Consider the following 24,021-nt stretch of genomic DNA (forward strand, 5'->3'; position numbering starts at 1 on the left):
TCCAACCTTCTTGGGTTCCACAAGGTGTACATATACACAGGCTGACAAAAGACCTATACATATCAAATTAAATTAAATTTAAAAGTGATAATATTTTATGGTAGTAGAAATACAAGTTTTTAGTTGTAGCCGAAATATAAACATTCCTAGGAAATGTATGTCTCCTTTTAATCAGCATGAGCTAAAGTTTTTTCATTGAAAATTTTCTACTTTAAAAGACTTGAGTCAATTCAAGCCTTAAATCTTAAATCAAGATGAACTTAAATCAATTTATCTTTAACATACTATTAAATTATTCCTGTCCATGTTTGCAAAGGAGAATATTTTTCTTATTTATGTTCTTGTGTGTGTGCACAGATGTGTGTACACTATACGGAAGCCAGAGACCAACCTCAGGCGTTGTTCCTCAGCAACTGTCTACCAAGCTCCCACTGGCCTAGCATTCACTCATCAGGTGGGGCTGTGTGGCCTTGAGCCCTGGGATCCTTCCATGTCTCGGTCTCCCCAGTCTGTAGTGGCAGCACACTACCATGTCCAACTTCCTTTAAAAAAAAGTCATAAGTGCACATGCGTCATGACACACATGCAGAGGCCACAAGACAACTGCTAGGATTTGGTTCTCTCCCACTGTGGGTTCTGGGGATGGAACTCAGGTGGTAAATCCCATGGACTATGTGCTTTTTACCCACCAAGTAGTCTCACACAGACGTCAGCTGTTTTCCGTGAGTGCTAGGAAGTGAACTCAGGTCCTCGTGCTAGTACTGCGAACAGTTGCCAATAGGCTATTTCCCCAGCCCCTGTTTCTTTTGTTTAGTTTTGTTATGTTCTTTTAGATTTTCCCCTTGGAGTGGAGAGTGGCTCAGTGAGTGGTTGGGTGTACTTGTTGCTCTTCCAGAGGAACCAGGTTCGAATCCAGCACCCACATGATAGCTGGAAGCCATCTCTGACTTCAGTCCCAGGGAATTTGATGCCCTCTTCTGACTTCTGTGGGCACAAGGCAGGCATGTGGTACACATGCATGTGTGATAGAAAAATACTCATACACATAAAATCATAAAATAAATTAAAATTTTAATTAATTTATTTTTAAAAGAGGTTTGTCTTCCAGTAACTGGTTAAAAACATGATAGTCATATAAATCCACCTCACTAAGAAACACAGTGTCATCACTATCAAAGTACTGTGGGTGAGACTGTAAATATCAGATTGGGGGTGTGGTTCAAAGTAGAATTAAAATGAAGGTAAAGCCTGTCCAACCAGAGCTGATACTGTGTGTCCCTTTGTGACAACTCTCTTTCATAGAATGCATTTCTTTCAGAATGCTGTAAGGTTCATTGACAAGAACAACTATCGAGAGATCTGGGAGAATGACTGGCTAAAAAAAGAAGTAAGTGGAATGTATCGAAATAATTTTTTTGAACTGGCAATGACCTTTAACTATAAAGATGAAGTCATAGAGCAAGCCTAGAATTTTAACTGACATAAAGAATTGTCAAAGAAAGACCTGGTCCTATTATATTGTTACTCAACCAATGGCATAAACAATCTCAATAATAGCCAAGAATAATTTGGGGGCCTAACCCACACTGTGCACTCAGTGTGCCAGGTTTCTCTGTGTCCTCAGACCAAGCTAGTGTTCCTCGTAAGCCCGCCTCTTGCTGGGTGGCTAGCAAGGCTAAAAGATCATTTCAGCTCCCAATTTAAATTACCCTCTGGGTAACATGTCATCCTTTGCAAATGTGTACAGCCGTTTAGACTTCCTGTCCTCCCACTGACCTGATGCACAGGGCAAAATGCCTTGCACTACCTCATGTGGTCTTCTCCCCACAATGGTAACCCTTGATCCAGTTTGGATGATATGGAGTTGTGGTGAACTAGGACAAACAGCACGGCCATTTGCCTGTGATCAAAACGGCTCTGCAGCATCCGTGTCTCTCTCCAACACATCTGTACAAGAGCTCACAGGAACTCCTGAGCCTGGACCTCTTCCCCAGGCCAGGGCCACATGGGGTTTGCTGGGTGTGGTCATGTAACAACGTCTATAGTAGGCCCTCTTCTCTCTATGCTATCAATGTCTCGATCTAAATAATCTGTGTTATTTGGAACTATCCTGTCTTCCTCACATTGTATGTGCTAGTCACTCTGTCCTGACCTCTAGTCCTTCCTTACTCTTGTTGCCAGGAAAACTCTTAACTCCTCCTTGAGGGGTAGATGCTCATGACCAATTTCCCTGCGAATCATTTCATAATGCACTCAGGGCATCCTGAGAACTCTGTTTCCAGTATTTTCTTGCATTGTTGAATTCTTGCTAAAATACACTGAAACTCGTTTCATGAACTGTGTTCTTAACACACAGAGTAGGCCATATCTTTTTAGCTATATGTGTACAGGGCCTGAAAAATAACCTTTGCTTAACAAAAAGGAATGTCTATGAGGATAGATATACTTACTCGTTGAGGGGATGAATTACACACATACACAAGCGTTTCATTTTAATCTAGAAGCACTTATATTAAACTGTGAATTATAATGTGACCCAAGATGGCAGGCTGTATCTTGTTCTCCCAAGGGAGAAGTGAAATTATAGAAATACAATAAAGAGCCCGTCTGCAAAGAGAGGAGGTACAGTGAACTAGCAGGTGATGTTTCAAAAGTTATGTGGCAAAGAAAAAAAAAAAAAAGACAGGTATGAGAGCAAGCCGTAAGCTGTTGGGTGAAACTGGCAGATAACATTTTGTCCAGATGTTCAAAGGGAAGTGCACACTCAGCCTCTTTGGGAAGCCCTCGGGAGCCTCTGCTCAGAGTCCGAGTAGAGAGTAGGGATGCAGGAGCAGAAAACAAGAGTGTGCCACGGTGTGCCTCAGTAGGCTGCCCTGGGATTTCCCTCACCCAGAACAAATCCTCCGCCTATGAACCTGCAGGCTCTCCCCGGAGAAATCCCCGGAGAATGCTAGAATCACATCATCTGATACACAGTTTCTAGCATAGATGTGAGACAATCACATGCAAAAAAAATTATACATTTGCAATTGTGGCATTCGGGAGAGCACAATCTAAACATCCTGCTCCTGCTTTCTCAACTCAAAATAGTCCTCCTGACCTGACACGCCACGTCTACAGACTTCAGCTGACTCTCTCATCCATAGGAGAAACTTGGAGTGAAAACAGTCCTCTTTACACAGCGGTGGAGAAAATACCAGCATTCCATTGGCTCTTCCTAATAGGACCAGATAATGGATTACTAAGAACAATTGGACAAATAGGAAGAAAAAACCAGGTGAACTAAAGAGAGAAGCAAGCACTAATAATAAAAGCCTCCACTAAAAGATGCTGACGGGAAATTCAGAAAATTGAAAAGGAGCTTTTATTAATACCAAAAAGTGTGAGAGCCCGTTTGTTTAGAAAACAGGATCTTTCAAGGCCAAAAATAATCAAATATAAAATAGAATGCAGAATGCACTCTCTCATAGCAAGGCAAGACACATCACTAATGTAAGATCCAAGAAATAGTAACTCTAAAAAGATAAAGCAGAAAGAAACGTCAGCAGAGCAGTAGGAAAAAAAAAAAATCCCTGTTTTTTGAAAAAGGCAAAGAAAGGGAGGCAGAACGGACGAACAGGAAGCGGGCATCGGAGTCCGGAAGCGGGCACCAGAGTCAGGAACGAGCTTCAGTGGAGAAGGTTTATGAACTTGGAATTCTATACTCCACTCAACTAGACTAAAGGGAAAAACAAAGCAAAACAAAACCTATTCCCAGAATGTTAAGGGCTGTGATATTTACTTCTCAGTCATCCTCAGGAATTTACCTAACAGCACGTTTAACAACACAAGCTAGATACAGAGAAAAATAAGAAACAGGAAATGTTGGCTTCCCCAAAACTCCAGGGAAGAAAGGCCTGAAGATAATTGCACTGTGAGCTTAAAAGGTCTCCAGATTAAAAATGATGTCATTTCCAGGCTCCAAACCCACGCACTCATCAGCCAGCTGCAACTGCATGTAAGCTCACCACAGGCATCTCAAACTTCTGAATTGACAACATCTGCCTCTTTTCCTGAAACTGCTTCTGGTCCCGGGCTCTGCCTACGCCACTTAAGGACCCCACCACAGTTATGTAGTCACCCAAGGTGGGACTTTGGAAATCCTAGAGAAATGTTTTTTCAGTATGCAAATTCAGAAGGCCTCTCTAAGACCTGTCTTTAACCACTGCTTGCTTTTCTGCTGCTGCCCTACTCCAGGCCCTCATTAGCCACACCCCTTCCGGAAGTGAGACCTTACTTACCTGGTTTTACTTCCCTTAAGCCAGACTCTTCCCCCGTTCCCCTCCACGTGAACTCAGAGCCATCAGTCTGACACGTAAACCTGACAGCGTCACTCTTCAATGAGTTCAGAGGCACAAAGGGCGGTGAAAGGTGGCCTTCTGGAGATGTGGGCTCGACACGCATTGGGTACCATGTAGACAGGTTTGGAATCGTGATGGTTAATACCGTCAACTTGACAAGATCTAGGATCGTCTGGGAGACATAACGATTGGGTAAAACAAGGTGGGAAGACCCATCCGAAATGTGGGCACTATTTCATGACCCGGGGTCCTAGACTGAGTAAGACCGAGTAAGTGAACCGCGCACACCAGCGTCCACTGCTTGCTTCTTTCTGACTACAGATGCCACGTGACCCGCTGCTCCCTGCGCCTGTTGCTATGACATCCTGACCTTGACAGCCACAAGCCACTTGGGTCTTCAAACAATGAGTCAAAACATGCCCTTCCTTTTTAAAGCCACTTTTGTCCTGTCTCAAAGCAGCTATTAACCACATGGGACCCCACCTAGTGGTACGGGAGTCACCAGTCACCTCGTGAACAGGCCTACTCTTGGTGTCTCTAATTCAATCTCTCCCACTCCTAAAAATTCCCTTTATATTAGACAAATAGCCATCCATTCTGTGTTTAAATCCTATGTATGAAACAACACTCACTACTTTACCAAGAGATTTATTACGTTTTGTTTTGGTTTTTTTGTGTGTGTGTGTTTTGTTTTTTGTTTTTTTTTATGGGGACAAGGGTTTCTTTTGCCTGAGTGCACGCAGTGTGTGTGCCTGACACATAGAGAGGCCAGAAGAGGGCAGCAAATTTCCTGGGACTGGGGTTACAAGGGGTTAATCGCCTCCACACAGGGGTCTGGGAACTGAACTCAGGTCCCCTAGAAGAGCGAGTGCGCTTAACTGCTAAACATTTCTCTCTCTTGTCCCCTCCCAAACTCACTCCTTTTTGAGAGAACTCACTTTAAACCATGTGAAGGCCTTGCTAGCACGATAGCCACTGTAGAGCACGTCTTCCGCACTACCTCGTCTGGGACCCTGAGTTCTGAGCCTCCATATTCATTTGTCTGTAAATATGTATTAAAGGATATCTTAAAGGCACTCAGGTCAACATGTCCACTGAGATGTTGAATTCCTCATCCATTTCTCTCACTGTCGTCTTCCCAGACACACTAATAAAAACATTACTTTTAAGCTTTTCCATTCTCTTCCCTGCTCCCCATCTGATGGAATAGAGTTAGGGTCCAGGAAACTAGGAAACAAGTCATATACTGTTTCTGCGATATCGCCAAGTAGCTTTACCGTGTGTGAGATGGGCATACGGGATCCAGCTGGGCCTTGTGCCCAGTAGGCAAGGGTTCGGCCACTAGGTCCCAGCTCTGGCCTTTTCCGTTTTCCTTTTAAATTTTACCTTATTTTTTGCAGTGTGGGATATTGAGGCCAGAGCCTTGTGCATACTGGGCAAGCACTACCCCCTGAACTGCAGCCCCAGCCCTCTTTATGTTTGGAGACAAGGTTACCCTGCATTGCCCAGGCTATCCTTGAACTTGTTCTGTTTTCTACATTCACGTAAACCCGGTCTCCTGTGGAGCTAGGATTACACAGGACTGTGCCACCAGGGCCAGCCTGACAATTGTCAAATTAACTTTGCAAAGTCATTTTAATAAGAGTTCGTACTATGACTCCCCAATAATTAGAATGAACTTCCTATTCAAGCAAGACTTCGAGATGGAGGAAGAGGGATCAGAAGTTAAAGTCATCCTTGGCTACAGAGCAGGTTCAAGGCTAGCTTAGTCTACATAAGCCCTTATCTTAAAAAAGTAAATAAAAAATAAAACAAGGGATCAGTAATTTAAAACTCAAGGTGGGTTAATAATAGAATGTTAAGGGAATTTGTTACAATTTTATTAAATACAACAGTATAATCCTATAATAACTATTTAACTCTGGATTTATAGGATGTCACAGATTTAAAGAAAATGACTTTAAAAAAATATATTTGATTGATAAGAAAGGCTGCCCTGGTCCCCTGACTCTGCTGAAACCTCAAATAATGTTTGGTTTCATTTAATTTTTTTTTTTTTACTCCTCATAATTCACTGGAAATAAAGGGGGAAACGTCAAGGCTAATTGACTCACAGAGTTTAGAAAAAAAGGGCAAAGCGTTTTAAGGAAATCCAATAGGTTTGATTCCTCTGTTACAGTACCTTCATTTTGGCACGATTAAACTTACTCAAAAATTAATGAAAGCCGCTTCTTGTTGTAAATTCTATCACTCCACTCAAGTGTTGCCCAGGAACACACTTAGGGTGTCTGGCTTCCTTGAGGAAGCTCTCTCGTGGCCTGAAAAGCCAGGCTAAGAGCAGCACCTCCTCTGCTCTCCCTCTCTCAGCAGAACTCAGAGCACCCCTGCTTGTGAAGGTGCAGAGCAGCTTGGCGAGTCGCTTGCCTAGTGTGTTTGTTCCGCATGCTCCTTAGGAAAGCGAAGACCACTGAAATGTCCAAATGACTTTCACTCTCTTAGAGAAACGGGAGCAGGGGAGACGCCTGACCTCAGAGAGACTCAGGGCTCGGGACTCGCAGATGAAAAGGTCAGGCGCGTACACTTCAATCAGGCCCCTAGGTCCCTGGCTGAAGGAGTTTGACGTCTGTCCTGATCTCGAACTATACCTAGGTATTTAGAGAAACCTGGTTTTCTGCCTTTTCTTCCCTTTCATGTTCCTGAGGTGATTATGAAAAGGCACCAGTTTCGTATCCCTATTATTTCAAAAGCAGAGGGGACTCAGCAGTCGAGGCAAACCTCGCTGTGCTCTCCGAAGAGGGAGGCAATGCCATTAGACATCCTAAGCCCTGCAAAGGCATCTCTGTGCCAGCTTTGGAAAGAGCTGGAGAACTAGGTGATGCCGCCCACTCGTGCCCAGCCCATGGTCAGGAATCTTTAAACATTTTCCTCTGCGCACTGCCTCTCTGCTGTGTTTCTCATCCTTTGAAAGCAAACCTTTCCTTAAGTCATTCAGACTTGTAATCAAGTTAATTCCCTCTGAACCTAAACACCAACCACTGGCTTATTACAGACTTAGATGATTGAGACAGGTAAGCACCATTTGTCTTCCTTTCCAGCTCTAAGCCGCCTGCAGCCTGAGCCGTGACACCACAAGGCTCTCTAATTAGCTATGGCTTTGTCGACTGGGTTAGAAGCAGTCTTTTGCGGAAAGGTTGAATCTTGTTCACATTTGTGTCCCATGTTGTGCTATTTCTGAGGAAACACTATCCAGACTTCACCTCAGTGATGCTGGTCTCTTCTTAATCACCGTTAATTTCTTAGCTCCAGCCGACTAATGTCAATTGTCCCAGTGAAAATAAAAGCTTTACTTTCACGTTTCTGGACTCTTGTTAGCCATAGCTGATTCTTCAGCCCCAGATAACCAGAACACAGATTCTTTTTTTTTTTTATTAGAATTTTACTTTTATTTTATGTGTTTGGCCTGCGTGTACGTGTGAGGGTGTCAGATCCTCTGGAACTGGAGTCACAGACAGCTGCGAGCTGTCATGTGGGTGCCTGGGATTGAATATGGGTCCTCTGGAAGAGCAGCCAACGCTCCCAACTGCTGTGACATCTCCCCACAACCACAACCCCCACCCAGAGCACAGATTTTTTTTAACTCAAAATACGCAACAGCTGTGATAGAACGTTTTGAAGCCTTCCAGCCTTCACTCTGGAGTTCCACAAGCCAGGCCTCCATCATTCGCCTTGCTCTCAACGTCTTTGTTTTTTAAAAACTTCTTTATTTATTTTATGTATGTGAGTACACTGTCGCTGTCTTCAGACACACCAGAAGTGGGCATCAGATCTCATTGCAGATGGTTGTGAGCCACCATGTGGTTGCTGAGAATTGAACTCAGGTCCTCTGGAAGAGCAGTCAGTGCTCTTAACCTCTAAGCCACCTCTCCAGCCCTGCTCTCAACATCCTTATCTTCCAAGTTCCCGTAGAATGGATCACCAAGCTACGCACACTCAATGGCTTTTTAGTTCAATGCTCCACAGTCCTTCCACAATCTTCCACAAAGCAGCATGTCCGTCACAGCAATGCCAATGATCCTGGAGCTGATTCTGTCCTGGTTAGGATTAGGGTTATTATCGTTACTGAGATAGAAACAGCACAACAAAGCAGATTGGGGAGGAAGGGTTTATTTGATTACCACTGTTCATCACTGAAGGAAGCCAGGGCAGAAGCTAAGACAGGGCAGGAACCTGGAGGCAGGAGCTGATGCAGAGACCACAGAGAGGTGCTGCTTACTGGCTTGCTTCCCATGGCTTGCTCAACTTGATTTCTTGTAGAACCCAGGGCCACTATCCCAGAATAAAGGAGTTAGCGAATATTTCATATGATGCCATTTCCCAGAACTGACACCAGGTTCAAAAAGAATATAATTCTAATATAGGGGCTAGCAGAAAGGGCTTTCAGTTATGATTTTAAGAGTACCACCATATGTTCCATTATCCCAGCCTGTTTTCATTGTCTTATTCAGTGTTGCCTTTAGAGTGATGCTTGTTCACTTGCCAATGTGCCACATCGCTAAGTGAAATTTGTTTCCCTGTGTCTGCCTCTACTCATTTCTAAGTTCAGCCATGCTTCCGGAGGGCTGGAAAGGGCAGCTTCTGCTCTTTAATTATTGCCTGCCATGCCTGGCAGTGGCCCAGAAAACAGTCCCTCCATCCCTTCTTAACCCCAGGAGGACCAGGCAAACCCTGAAATAATAAATAACAAATGATAGATCTTCCCTCAGGCAAACATCCTTTCAGGGGTTGAGTTTGCTAAAGATCTCGTCACTGAACGAAGCCGGTAAGCACTGACACCCATCCCCCTCCTCGGCACACAGATCAAGATTCACAGGAAGGAAGTCGAAGAGTTGGAAACTTGTATTCATCAACTAGAAGAGGAAAATCTACTGCTTATTGAGCAGTTATTTAACTGCAGACTCGTGGATCTCAAAATACCCAGGTGAGACGCTCCCTGGTGCCACAGCAGTTAGCGTTTGGTGCCACCACAATACCCTGGTCAAAGTCATTACATTTCTAGAAAGCATTTTGTAGACATTATATCTGTAAAAAGTTGGTGGGTTTTTTGTTTGTTTGTTTGTTTGTTTGTTTGTTCTTTAAAAGATGGCTTAGACAGATGTCACTTGTCATCGGAGTACTCAAGAGACTGACACAAGAGGATTACTATAAATTCAAGGCCAACATGAGATACATAGTCCTTGGCCTGCCTGGGCTGCAGAGTAACACTCTGGAAAAGAAAGATTTAGTTCTTCAGTGCTTCCACTAGATGGCAGTAGTCAAAAATCAAGGCACCCTGGCTGGAGCGATGACCCTGTTGAAAAGCACTGGCTGCTTTTCCAGAGGACCTGGGTTCAGGGTCCAGCACTCACAACCGTTACTCACTCCAGTGCCAGGGGAGCTTGTGCCCTCTTCTGGCCTCTGAAGGTACTGCACACAAACATGCAGGAAACTCAAGTAAAATAAAAATAATTAAAAAGCATTAAGGAACAGAAGTATGGGCTGCAGCTCCAAATATAGAGAAACACTGTGTGCATGCGCTTTAAAAACTCCTATGTATTTTCCTCTTCCTTTCCCTCCTCCCCACCATCCTCCTCCTCACATCGAACCCAGGACCTTATACAAGCCAGGCAAGGCCTCTAGGACTGAGTTACACCCTCAGCATTTCTTACTGATTTTCTTACTAAACATCCACAGTGGCCTAACTGGTATCATTCCTACTCTCCTTCTGGAACATTCCCTACCCTCATACTCTTCCTGGTGAATTTCTGGTTCTACAAGATGCTATTCAGATTTTATCTCCTCAGGAAAACCTTCCTTGTCCCCTATCTCAAGGGGTGCTTTTTTCTGACTCCCAGAATTCTCACACTACTCGTTACACATCTTGCTAGGAATTGTCACTTTGGAACTCTGTAGTAGTTTACTTATCATTTCAACAAGACTTACGCCTCTGAAGCACGTAAAGCAGGTCTCAGTTTCCCTCTTGCGTCCGTGCCCTGGGGAGGACTAGGCACAGGGCTCGGTATTGATTAACCGACAGACTGCTGTTTGCACTTTTAGGAAACTGTACATTACTCAAGCCGCTGGGCTGCAAGTGACACCCGAAGACGAATCTTTGAATTTGCCAGACGCAGACACAGGTACAATTTCCTCGTGATGAGGTTTCCCTCGCCTTAAAGCACCGCTGCCGGAGCGTCCCCTGTGGGCCGACATCCCAGGCGCAGGAGCGCTGTGAAGAGTAGACCCAGCTCTGCTCCTCTCCCTCCTCCCACGGCACTTGCCCCGCTCTAGTCTCCTGTCTGTTGGCTCAGCCCTTCCCTTTTTCATCCCTTTCCTTTCTCCGCCCCTCTCTTCCTTTTCTGCCATACTTTATTCCTTTCTAAAGCATTGCCGAAAAGTGCAGGCTGTCCTCGAACCCATGATTCTGCCTGTTTCGGCCTCTCAAATGCTGGCATCACCGACGCGCTGCTGGGCCCAGTTTCTATCAGACTTGTGTTTTATAATGAACTAGGTAGATGCTTTGTAGAGAGGGATGGGGCCTTGCCCACACTGTTATAGTTTGGGTAGCACTTTAAACGAACAATGTCAATGTATCCCTGAATTCCCAAGAGTTCATGGTTAATGTTAGCTATAAGAAGGACATAGACTGGTTTCTTAAAATGGGGCCAATTCTTACTTTTATACAATGTATATTATTTATTTATTTGTTTTTTCAAAACAGGGTTTCTCTGTGTAGCCTTGGCTGTCCTGGAACTCGTTCTGTAGCTCAGGCTGACCTCAAACCCAGAGATGCACTTGCCTCTGCCTCTTTTGTTATTATAATATTTGTTATTATTTTATTTATCATTCTGTGAAAGCCATACTTTTTTCTCTTTAAACACTTCGGATTTGGTGGTAGCAAATCTTGGGGCTGAACCGAGGGCTCCATGGGGACTTCGGTACCGTGGTGTTGACTAAGCGAAGCCATTCCCTTAGCCCTGAAATTTACCAAGTTATTTCAAATAAAGAGCATGACCAGTGATGACATTGTCACCTGCTCAAAATGTTATCTAATTATTCCTTTGCCTTAGCCCCAGAGGAGAATTTGCAGTTGCCCTCCAAAGAGGAGAGTGACGACAGGTTGGACCTCTTACTGGGGAGCAGCTATGGGATTAGCACCCCAGATAGCCAGCCCAAGAAGACAGGAAGTAAAGAAGGCTCCTGTACAGAGATAGAGGACCCCATCGTCAAGTACTTGGTGCAAGAAGATGAACAAGATTTCAAGGTGAGCATCACAAGAACACGGTTCCCACTAGAGTGTCAGTGTCTACAATGCTGGCGGAGGGAGAGCTAAACTGTAAATACAGAGAATTTGATTTGTAATTCTTCGCAAAAATGGCCTCCCATTGGCCTCTCCCGTGACACTTTTTACTCTCACCAGCTACAAGGTTCATTTATAGGCCTTTATTACTAAGAGACAGTGCCACTTGTCTTATGGTACATAATAAACTATCCCGAGACCTAGTAGTTTAAAACTTTGATCTTTCAGGCCTCCATTACTGGGAGTTGAGAAATGGCTGTCCTGGGCAGTCACAGCTGAGTGCTCACTAAGGCCACTCTCATCTGAAGCCTGGCGTGAGGCAGAAAGCCCACCTAGAGGGGGTGGGCAGGATACTCCTATGTCAAGCAAGACGATGGTGGCTACACCAAGGCCTTGGTTTCTCTTCACATGAGCCTCTCCAGAGGGTGCCTTGTGTGTCCCTTTGTTATATGGTGTCTAACTTCTCAGGGTGAGCAATCCCAGTGACAAGAGAACAGCTTTAATGCTTGGAGGCCACATGCCGTCCCTTCCATTGTATATTCTCCTGGTTGACCTAATCAAGCATGAAGAGTATAGGTCCTGCATCTTCCTGGAAGATTGTGTGAAGGTGAAAAGACTCCAGCAAACCTGTGGGGTCGGATGTAAATCAGGCCGTCACTGTAAAATGCCCTCCGCCACAGGAGTAGTCAGCCAATCTATCTTTTAGAAAACTCTCGTTTGCACATATCTACCCTTCCTTTTCTCATACTGCCCAGACCTTAAAGGTTAAAGTTTAAGTCTGGTAGGAGAATAAAGGCTGTAAAAAAAAAAAGTAGAATAAAGGGAAAAAGTCATCATATTAACTAATAATTCACTCCAGCTAACATCAAATGATTATTTGTTTACTTAAGATAGACTTGTCCTATGTAGCCCAGGCTAGCCTCAAATTTTAGAGATTCCTTCCAGGCTGGCCTCAGGCTCTTGGCTATCCATGTGCTTTTGTATCCTGAGTGCTAGGAGTTTGCAGAATTTCTTTTTTAAAGCTTCACTGAATTTCCAATTCTGGTAGGGTCCATCAAATATGGGCAAAGAACAACTCAAATTGTTTTTCTGTAGACTGAACCCAAGACTCTCACATACTAGACAAGCACTCCGCCTCTGAGCCTTATCACTTCAAGTGACCATTTAAAGACTAAAAGTTGGGGGCAACAATATGGCTCATAGGAGGCATGCTTGCTAAGCGTGTAGAAGGTTCTCGGTTTGGTTCCCAGCATTGAAAAAAAAAAAATTAAAGGACGAGTGTTCTAGTGTTTTTGCCATTTAAGTGACCAAACACCACCACTTGCGTCCTGGAATCCTGGTTCGTGGTTCATCATGCTGATCCCTGACCAATTGTGGACAGCAGGGCACAAGCTGTATGCCCCTGGGGATTCTTGTGAGCACGGATGGAGGAACTGTGGTGACCATGGCTGTGGTAGCCATGGCGTAGAGCCTATGGGCATCCACCGACTCTGTGTTAGTTTGAAAGCTACGTCCAATGGCAAGCAGTTTCAAAGATAGCGCCTTGCCTCCACTTCTCACCCATAAACACTGAGCACCCTGCAACATGCCAGGTACCTATGATGCTTGGGAATTTCAAATGAATGGGGAGCTAAAGTCTCAAAGGTGGCATTACAGAAACAAGTCAACCATTACCACATAGAGAGGGGCCACACCATTCAAACTGTCCCCCACCGACGCTATTATCATTGCACTCCAGCCCTCTGTATGCACAGGGAGCATTCCAGAAAGATTTGCTGGCGTGCGTGTGTGTGTGTGTGTGTGTGTGTGTGTGTGTGTGTGTGTGTGCGTGTGTGTGTGTATGTATGTGTTGGAAGGGCCCGAGAGTTTGTGGCTGGCTAGAGGATTCTATAGAACGTCACTCTCCAGCTCTTTTTAATTGACTGAGTATACTTGACCCAACAGGGTAAGTTTAGTATACACTATTCAGAGAGTGTGTGAAAAGATTCACATTATAGTCTGGGGACTATATACATCCAATATACCTTCATCAATAAGGCAGCCTCCAACATCTCTGCTAGCCGGTACCCTACCCTCCTCAGCTCCCTTTGAGACCTCCAGACTTCCCTCCTGGTCACTGGGCAATCAGGAAATACAAACTTAAAAAGTATATTTTTTAAAACTCTACAGTTCATTTCCTACCTTGTTTGATACTGCAGTCACATGATCAGCATGGCAATGAGTTGTGTCAGGTAAAGGTCAACCCAGGGAAGGAGCATCTCAGTCATCGCACTCACTCGCCAACCACGTCTCCTTTTGTCTCTTTTCCACAGGAATATGTAAACTTGGGCCCACTGGCATTGAAGCTAATGAGTGTGCAGGGCAAGAAAATGCCCATTCATTTTCAAGAAAAGGAGATTCCAATTGAATTTTATGAAGACATGCGGAACCCTGAAAGCCACATCACTCATAAGATGATGAAGACGTTTCTGTAGGCCTGGCAGCCACGCCTTTCTTTATACATTCTTTGTGAATTAAAGCGCCCACGTTTGCTCACACAGCTGTCCTTCATCAGAGCTGGTGTTTCTGGTGGTCGTAATTAAAATCCTGGCTTCCGGTATTGAACCATTTGATACACCTGTCCATCCTGAGCGGCAGAAAACACACTGCTTCCTTTGTTGGAAATGTTTTTAAGAAACTTAGGAGATATATATATGTGTATATATATATATATATATATGTAATGTAAACTTGTCTTTAATCCTATTTGTAATGTGAATTAATCTATCTTTTGCTGAGATAAAGTACCCCAACAATAGGAACTTACAGGAGAGAGAGTTTATTTTGGCACACATTTTGAAGGTAAAATTCAACATGTCAGTGGAAGTTAGGGATAGGGGTGGGACTAGCAGGGGGTTGGTTAGTTGGGGTTGGAGTGGGTGGCTAGGGGTTAGGGGACAAAAGGGGAGCCATAGAGGTTGGGGATGGGACTTAGGGGTAAGAGCTCAGGGGTAAGGGCTAGGTGTGTCTGAACCCTGACTGCAGCAGCTGCTCTTGAGGAAGCTGATAGTGTTATGTCTGAACTCAGGGTGAGAAAATGAATGCCAAACTGACCTCACAGATTCTAAACAGTCCAGTCCCCAAGCCTCTCACCCCACTAACCTAACAAGAGAATCCCTTGTAAGATGCCTGGAGGCTGATGGTCTCTCCCAGGTTTGCCTAGAGTCTCTCAAGTTGACAGCACTAACCATCCTGTGACAGCAATAAAACAAGAGTAATAATAATAAACATAGTAGCAGTATGTTCATTAATCTTTTTAGAAAAATTCCACTAGCAGGAAGCTCTTCTCCTCGAGCGCTATCTTGTCTGTCTACCAAGTCCCCATGCAAAGTGACAGCACTTCCCGTTCGGGCACTATAAACCAAGGGTAAGATAACCGTGTGGCTTTAATTAGAGTCCTTTTGCTCTAGGACCAGACAAGACCACTGTATCTTGTTTCTTTGTGTAAATGGTGAGAGGTGTTACTGGCCATTTTAGTAGTGCAGTCTTGAATTCAGCAGGGTGATTTCAAATGCTAGCACTGTCCTTGTTCATTGTGGTTAACTTCTCCAGTACTGGTCATTTTTCCTAATGTCCTCAGAAGAGGGTGGTGCCATTACCAACTGAGTGCTGTTAAGTGAAACACATTAGTTCCCAGTGCTACCTGATCTCTCCCAAACCTGTTTGCCCTTGGAAGAGACAGCAGGTAAATGCCATGGTTTCCTTTGCTCTGTTCTTATGGTCACCTCATTCTCACCGATGCCCAGTTCCTGCAAAGATGTGATTTCTGTGGCCCTCTATGGTAGATGTCACTTATGCTCCTCAGGTTGGGTAGGGCCCATGTGCTTTCATTAACTCCGTGTTAACTCCATGTTTTCGGGTTACCATTTCTCTACTTTCACATAACAATACTTCTTTGGAAGCTCTAGATATAGACACCAGGCACCATCTCCACTATAGTCAGATACATTTTTGCTGAGTCTGTTATTTTTTTCCCATGGTCTCTCATTTGGCACCTGTGTGCACGTGCATTAGTTTTACACTTACACTTACACTGACACACACACACACACACACACACACACACACACACACACACACGAGATGGGTGGGCAGAATATTTGGTGGCCAGTCCACAGGCTTTCTTCCAACTCTCCAAACCTCACCAAATTTATTAAGATTTTATTAAGATGTCTAATAGGCAGGTGGTGGTTGTGCCTTTAAATCCCAGCACTCAGGGGCTGAGACCAGCCTGATCTACAGAATGAGATCCAGGGCAGTCAGGGATACACAAAGAAACCCTATCTCAAAAATCCAAAATTAACAAACAAGCAAAATAAAATGCCTATTAGTCACACACGAGAGTCAAAATGTAGGCTACTGGATCATTCCAAAACAACTCTCGCCCTGCTTTCTGATCACCAAAAGCATTGCCCCAGGCTTCCAACCTCCAATAAATTTTAAGTGTTTTTGTTTCGACTGAGACAGTGTTTTACTATGGAGACTCATCTCAAACCCTTAATTCTCCTGTCTCAACCTACTCGAGTGCTGGGACAAGGTATGTGCCACCACAACAAGTCCCATGAACTTGTCACCCTCCCCTGGTCCTCCTGGGAAGGATTCTGGCAGCAGATCAAGAGGGAGTGGGTGGCACTAACTCCCACAGCTCTGGCTGCATTCCCACCAGGTCCTATCAGTTAGCTGTCTTTATGCCAAAGGTCACACACAGCTCCACTCAGAAGGCTCAGTTAATATGGCGTCTCTAGGTCTAGCTCTGGCCTGGAAGAGGTAGCTGCTGCTTCTGTAGGACATTTTATCCACTATCTGTTCAGTCTCCCAACGGTCCAGCCAGCACCACTTTGCATGCTTGTTTTGTCGAACTTCTCTTCAAAGTTCTCTTTGAGTGCAATCTCAGCCGGTTGTGGGGAGAGGGGAAGCCTAGGAATGCGGATCTGGGAATTAGCAGCGAAACACTGAACTTAGAATTATGAAAGCATAGACGGCGGTACGCAGGGATTGAGGGTCCGCAGAAAGGGGCGCCAAGGATACAGCTGGGATACTCCGTCTTGTGGAAGTGGAGTCTGAAACAAGAAGGTATCAGCCTTGAGAGACTTTAAACACAGGAGAACTAAGTCTAGATGAGACTGACAACTGTCCCTGGCCCCCAACTCGGTCCTGGCCAAATGGAGCGATCGACCCCTGACCTGACCTAGAGTTCGATACACAGAGTATTCCTGAGGACAGCAGGACGCAGGGGTGGCTCCTCATTTAAGAGCAGGTATTGTCCTTCCAGAGGCCTTGGGTTCTATTCTCAGGGGCCGCATCAGGCAACTCACAACTTCCTGGAACTCCAGCCCCAGGGAGCTGCACATGTGGTGCACGCACACACAGCCTCACACACATGGACATAAATAAAAGCAATATATTTTTAAATTGTTGAAGATGACATACATTTTCAGACAGTAAATAGCTTAATAAATTTGTGAGTGGCTCAGTTGTGTTGCCTGGCCCTACAGCATGGGAGTCACCTAGGCTCTTGGCGACCTCCATTCCCAGTCTTCTGGAAAGAAAACCGTTTGTACATCTCTTCCTTTGATGAGACAAACATGTTTAACATCCCTGATTGCCCCAGTGCTATCTGGGAGGGCAAGAACCTTTGTGCTCCCAACAACTTAGTAAAGTAAGATTACATGAAACATTAAAAAGTACTTGTTTTGTTTTGTTTTTTTTAAGTTTGTGACAAAACAAGAAAACATGAACAAAAAAGCTCAAGCCGCCGTATTTTAAGTCAGGAGCAGTTATTACAGTGTGAATGTAATACTCCAACTGAAAGGTGAGAGCGTATATATGTATTTTAAATGTGTGTATTGTATATTTTTACACATGCATGTGCATATGTGTATGCGTGTGTGCACGTACATATGATTGAAGTCCTTGTGGAGGTCAGAAGGGAAATCAGATCCCCTGGAGCTCCAATTAGAGGCAGTCGTGAGTCTTGTAGCGTGGGAGTTGGGAACTGAACTCTGGTCCTGTGGAAGAGCAGCAAGCACTCTTAACCACTGATCCATCTTTCCAGCCTCAAACATGCTTATTTTTAAAAGTAATCTATTTAAATATATGGTCTTGGCTCCTCCTAAGAAGTCAGAAGATTAACGTAGTAGATTCCACAGAACGAGAAAGAAGAGCATGGGCCTAGGGTGGGAACACGAGGGTCCACCTCGTCTGTGTGCCACACAGCACAGGAAGGACGAATGTCCGAAATCTCAATTACAGAAAAAAGTAAGTTCTAATGTCATTTAATAAGCAACCTGGCACTGTGCTGCACACAGTTTATGAGGAATATAAAATATTCATTATATAATAATATATGACATATAAGACTTACTGTGTATTTGACAGGAATTTGTAAAATGCCTACATTACATAATTACCAGCTTTTGAGTCAAAGGGTACCTGAAAGGATTGTCACAGGATGACCTGTTTTCAAGGATTACACTAGAAACAGTGGGAATACCAGGAGTGGTGGCACATGCCTTTAACCTCAGCACCTGGGAGGCTGAGGCAGGCAGACCTCTGTGAGTTGGGACCAGCCTGGTTTACATAGTTCCAGGGTGGCCAGGGCTACACAGAGAAACCCTGTCTGAAAACAAAGTAAAAGCCAGAGGAGATGAAATTGAACCTAGATGCAAAAAATATCTGCACTTTGAACCACTGATGCAAACTGCGTGTTTCTGGCCCGTTGTGATTTGTGGAACACTGAGAAAGCTCCTTCCTTTTCATTCACACCAACACCACTTTGAAAAAAAAAATGTATTTTGGTAAAGTGTCTTGGTTAAAGTTACTACTTCTGTGAAGAAACACCATGACCAAAAGCAAGTTGGGGAGGAAAGGGTTTATTTGGTTTACCCTTCCACACTGTAGTCCATCAGTGAAGGAAGTCAGGACAGAGGCCCAGCAGAGCAGTAACCGAGAGGCAGGAGCTGATGTAGAGGCCAGGGAGGGGTGCGCTTACTGGTTTGTTCTGCCTACTTTCTTATAGAACTCAGGCCTACCAGGCCAGGGATGGAACCACCCAGAATGGACTGGGCCCTCCCCCGTTATTCACTAATTAAGAAAGTCCCCACAGCCAGATCTTAGAGACGCATTTTCTCCATCGAGGCTCCTTCTTTCCAGCTTGTGTCAAGTTGACATAAAATGAGGCAGCTCACAAAACTTTTACACATTGTAAATATAAAGTCAGCAAAACTCAACCGATCAGACTTCCAGAGCTCCTAGGGCCTAAACCACCAACCAGAGAGTACACAAGGAAACACCATGGCTCCAGCCACATATGCAGCAGAGGATGGCGTTGTCTGGCATCAATGGGGGAAAAGCCCTTAGTCCTGAGAAGGCTCGATGCCCCAGTGTAGAATGCCAGGGCAGTGAGGTGGGAGTGGTAGGTAGGAGGGGGAGCATCCTCAAAGAAGCAGGGGGAGAGGGGATAGGAAAGGGAGAAATGTAAATACATAAAATATCCAATAAATAAAAAGAAAAACAACAAAAATAAAAAACAAAAAAAGTAAGGTCAACAAAAATTGAAAGTAAGATGTTATAAAAACATATGCCATATAAACACCAGCAAAAAGAAGGGTTGTAGGAATTAACATCAAACAAGGTAGACTTTAGTAAGGACTGAGAGGAACTGAAAAAAAGCACTTCGTACTAATGGGTCAATCCATCAAGATTATTTAATACTCCTAGATTTGCCTCTATACAACAAGCACGGTCTCAAAATATCTAAAGTAATTAAACTTAAAAAAAATAACAAATCTTGCATTTTGTCAAAATGAAAAGGAAAACAAAAAGATACAAATTCATTGTTTTTAAGGTCTTACCACACTTCCCAATAAATGGCAGACCAGGGAGACAACTCAGTCAAGTGCAGGTCTCCGTTTGATCCCCAGAACCAACCTTACAAGGCAGTATTGATGGGATAGGGCTGTGATCCTGGGATAGAAGAGTCAGGTGGAGCCCCCGAGCTCCCTGGACGCCCAGCTTCACCAACACAGCAAGGTCATGTCTCAAATCCTAAGTGTGAGGCATCTGAGGAATAACGAGGCGCCAAGGCTGACCTCTGACTGCCTCACGCATCCACACACCAGTGCCCCCATCCCCACCCACACAAAGGTAAAGTACCGTAAAGTGATAACTGGCCAACCAGATGAAAAACCCAAGGCTATACAAGGCTGAGCTGCTGTCGAATACAGTGTCTTCACGTGCACACGGAAGGTTTAGAAGTCGAGCTGTGTGACATCCATCAAGCACATGAAGCAGCTTTTAATGTTTATGAGCAATGTGTAAGCTTTAATTATTTAATTAAAAAGCATAGAAAGGTACAAAAAAATCAGCAATCTAGGCTTTTACCTTTTTAAGATTAGGGAAGGAGGAACCCAAAATATAAAGATGAAAGAAAGAAATGCAAAACCTTATTAAAAAAAAAACTCCAGAAAGCCAAAGTTTGAAAGGCTGAGAAAGAAAATGCAAAAAAAATAATGAAATATTACTGTGGATCTTATAGTCAATATTAACAACCTAAGAAATGAAGAAAAACGCTTTCCCGATAAATCTGACAATATTGATAAAACGAAAACATTTCTTCAATATCATCTTGAAAAATCAGGAAGAAACAAAAGTTCTGAAAAATGTTAGAGATATCAAGTCTGATTTGAAAGTTTTGCACACACACAAAAATTCAAACCCAGGAACTTTGCTGGGAAATGCTTCAATCATTTTGGAAAGGAATACTACCAACCATACACAAACTCACCAGGGGAAAGGAAACTCTTGACCACTCTCTGAGGCCAATATTATCACAAGTATCAGCCTTCCCTTACAAGGAAAAAAGAAGTTGGCATGTCTCCTGGATGGAGCAGTGGCATGGTTACCTTTGCAGTGGGTATACCTAGAATGTGGTATGAACTCTGTAGATCTTGAACCAGGTGTCGGTATCAGGGGTGTGTGAACTTTGTTAAACATTTATTCATCATATAGGATAAGGTAGGTTAAGTAGTTGCATGTATTTTACACTTCAAAACACTGTGGTAACCTGTCCCTTGATCCCCATATTCTAACCCATTCTCTAAGGTGACAACAGGGGAAGGCCTTGCTTATGTCCAGTGATGGGAACATAGCAAAAATGTGTCCTGATAGGAAAGCCAGTAAATATCTGCCTTACTTAACACTGTTTCTGTCACACATGCTGGGACAATTTAACATGCCAAGGGGCTGGCTCATTGTTCTGGATTTAACTTCACAATTTTTCTTCAACCAAAGAAAATGGACAACCAATTGCTTTCGAAATGTCAGAGTGAAAAGCATCGTGTGGATCTAGCGCAGTGGAGAGAGCTTGCTTAGCATGCACAGGGGCGAGTTCTAGACCCAACACTGCCGAAGGCGTGGTTTGGAATCTGCCTTGTGGCAGTATCACTCCCTGTGCTTCATCTTTACCACAGCAGAGCTTCTAAAACAAATCTACGATGTTGTGTTTTATTCAGTGACAGCTTCCTTAGATGGCTACGTCATACACTTCAGTAAAACCACTGGACCGCTGAACTCACAGAGTCCCTCATCCAATTCCTTGTTCCTTTATGGTACAAATCTTTCATCCTGTCCACCGCTGGGTGAGGGTTAACAGATGGGAAGATCTCACGTCCCAGTTAGAGGCTGAGCCCCCTGAGGTATTGTCTGCTGCAATAGGAAGCATAAAAACAGTAGCACCCAGCAGGAGGAGCCCATGGGACAAGCTATTAAGAGGGTGAGTGCCCCACCTGTGTGTAAGCCGAATCATTCTAGTTTCACGATTAGCGATACATTTGGGACACGATTTAAATCCATATGAATCTGATGAGCTGAATTGATGTACATTTCAGTTCTCAGGATAATATATGGTTTACATTTTGTCATTCCAGATTTGGGGGAAGGGGAGGGACCATGAGGCAGCAGCTTTAACCTCAGGCTCAGAATTCACTTCTGTTGGCCCAGAAGTTATGAAGATTTGAAGAAATTAAGAAGACACAGACAGAGTTTTAAAAACAGTTTTGTTTGTTGAGGCTGGATAAAATTTGGATTCTCTGGCAGCTACAGAACCCTTTTAAACCCTAGTTTGCTGTACTACACGGGTCAGCTTTCTGTCACAACTGAAATAGCTGACCCTTTTACAATAATTTGACTTTTTGGAAACCAAGCCAAAAATGTTTGGCTGTCTTTACAGTGACTTCTTGTGGTGACATAGAGCAGTATCTTGCCCTAGCTCCGGGAAGGGAAGGCACGAACCAGCCTCTAGTGACAACGGGGATGCACCCATAGCTTCTGAGGAGTAGTGGGAGTCGAGCGTCAGGCACCCCTGCAGGGAGGGGCCAGCCTGCCCTGGCGGACCCAAGAGGCTACACTCTAGACCGGCGCACCAGCCCCGTGAGACCAGTTCCTAAATGTGAATGAGCGCGGGAGGCAGGATGCACAGAGCCTTCCGTCTCCTTTGCTCTCTGTAGTCAGACACTGGGGCAATTCAGGGCTCAGGGAAGCCAGCTAGGGTATTTTTGAAGCAATAAAGGCTTGCTTGTTAACAGTCTGCTTGGTTCTAGTGGGTTTCGCTAGAGCTCAACACAACAGTTCTCTGTATTTTTCTTGGAATAAACAGGTATTTGCATTAATGGCAAGAAAGGGTACCCTCGAGCAATAGACACTTTCTAAATATTAGTGACTTTAACTAGATTCAGCACTGCAGTTCCCATTCCTGTGACTCAATTCCCCAAAAGCCCTTAAAAAAAAACAAAACTGTGACTTTTTAAATAAGTAAACTTTAGGTTGCTGTGTTATATAACATGAAAAAGGATGCTTTTTAAAAAAAAGTCAAGATACTTTTTAAAAATACTGAATGGAAATGTTTTCAGAGGTCCTGAGTGTCAAGCAAGTTTTACAGTAAGTGCAAATTCAGACATCTGCGTAGACGCGTGGTCTTAAGCTTCATCAGCACTGCTCTCCAGTCCTGCAGTCAACTTGCTGACCTCATACTGGAGGGTTAGTGCTGTCTTTTTGTGTAGTCTCAGCTATAAAAATGTGCTAACCTTTGCAACATTTCCCCCCTAACAGGAAAGGAAAGGAACGATGCTAGATTCCCCAAGACTGCTTCTACCTCGAGACTCCAAAGTAGGGAGGGCTGTTGACACAAGACGGGAGCATTGAGGGTCTAGAGAAAGTGGAGAATTAACTCGGGATCTATGAGACTCTGTGAAGGTTAAACTTTTACACCAGAAATTTTCTCTTAGTCACTTTTCAAAAAGTGTTCTTTAACTTTGGCACTGCTTATATAAAAATGTCAATGTGGAATAGAGCTGGGTCTAATATCTGGTTAAAAAAGACAGACACTTTTTAAAATCAATTATTTCTTTGTACTTTACATACATTGGTGTTTTGCTTACATATGTGCATGACAGTGCCGGATCCCTTGGAATAGGAATTACAGCTATGAGCTACCATGTAGGTGCTGGGAATTGAACCCATGCCCTTTAAAAGAGCAGCCAGTGTGCTTAACCACTGACCCATCTCTACAGCCCATAACATTTTTAACACAGCACATAACATTCATCTGGCTTAGTACTGTGTGTTTGGGGTGGTGGTTTGAACAGGTATGGTCCCCATAGGTTGATGTATTTCAATGCTTGGCCACAGACAGTGGCAATATTAGAAGGTGTGGCCTTGTTGGAGGAAGTGCGTTACTATGTAGGTGGCCTTTGAGGTCTCTTATGCTCAAGTTTGCCCGGTGTGGGGTCAGTCTACTCCTGGCTGCCTTGGGATCAAGATGTAGAACTCTCGGCTCCTCCAGCACCATGTCTACCTGAATGTTGCCTTGATGATAATGGACTTCACCTCTGAAACTGTAAGCCAGCCCCAATTAAACGGTTTCTGTTATAAGAGTCGACTTGTCCATGGTGTCTCGTCACAGCAACAGAAACACTAAGACACTTGTTTACTTCATTTATAAACTTCGATTTTTTTCACAATATATTTCAATGAAAACTTTATAAAATGGAAACTATATTATGGGTTATGGTTTTAAAGACATTTATCAGAAAATATATAAAATACACAATGGATTTGATACACACTGCATGAATGAATAGTAAGGACCTGATTTGCATTGGAGTCTGGTCTATATCTTCTTCTATAAGAATGTGCTCATGTGGCTGTTTTAGGAGAAAGCAGAGAGAAAGAAGGAGAGGCAGATACAGATCCATACACACTCCTTAAGGACCATCCAACAAAGCATACTGAACAGCACACACAGAGCAACCT

At 43.9% G+C, this 24,021-nt stretch overlaps 1 protein-coding gene across 1 annotated transcript in view; it reads left to right on the forward strand.

The window, feature by feature from the left end:
• Ccdc83 (coiled-coil domain containing 83) overlaps positions 1-14,245 on the forward strand; it is a 33,997-nt gene extending 19,752 nt beyond the window's left edge. The window contains exons 6-10 of the mRNA XM_032895939.1: positions 1,319-1,387; positions 9,197-9,318; positions 10,434-10,513; positions 11,444-11,637; positions 13,986-14,245. Coding sequence (XP_032751830.1) covers positions 1,319-1,387; positions 9,197-9,318; positions 10,434-10,513; positions 11,444-11,637; positions 13,986-14,147 — 627 coding nt within the window. The 3' untranslated portion in view covers positions 14,148-14,245. The remainder of the gene's footprint in view (positions 1-1,318; positions 1,388-9,196; positions 9,319-10,433; positions 10,514-11,443; positions 11,638-13,985) is intronic.
• Positions 14,246-24,021: the final 9,776 nt, after the last annotated feature.

Source organism: Rattus rattus, chromosome 2 (genome assembly GCF_011064425.1).
Source record: "Rattus rattus isolate New Zealand chromosome 2, Rrattus_CSIRO_v1, whole genome shotgun sequence".
Lineage (NCBI taxonomy): Eukaryota > Metazoa > Chordata > Mammalia > Rodentia > Muridae > Rattus > Rattus rattus.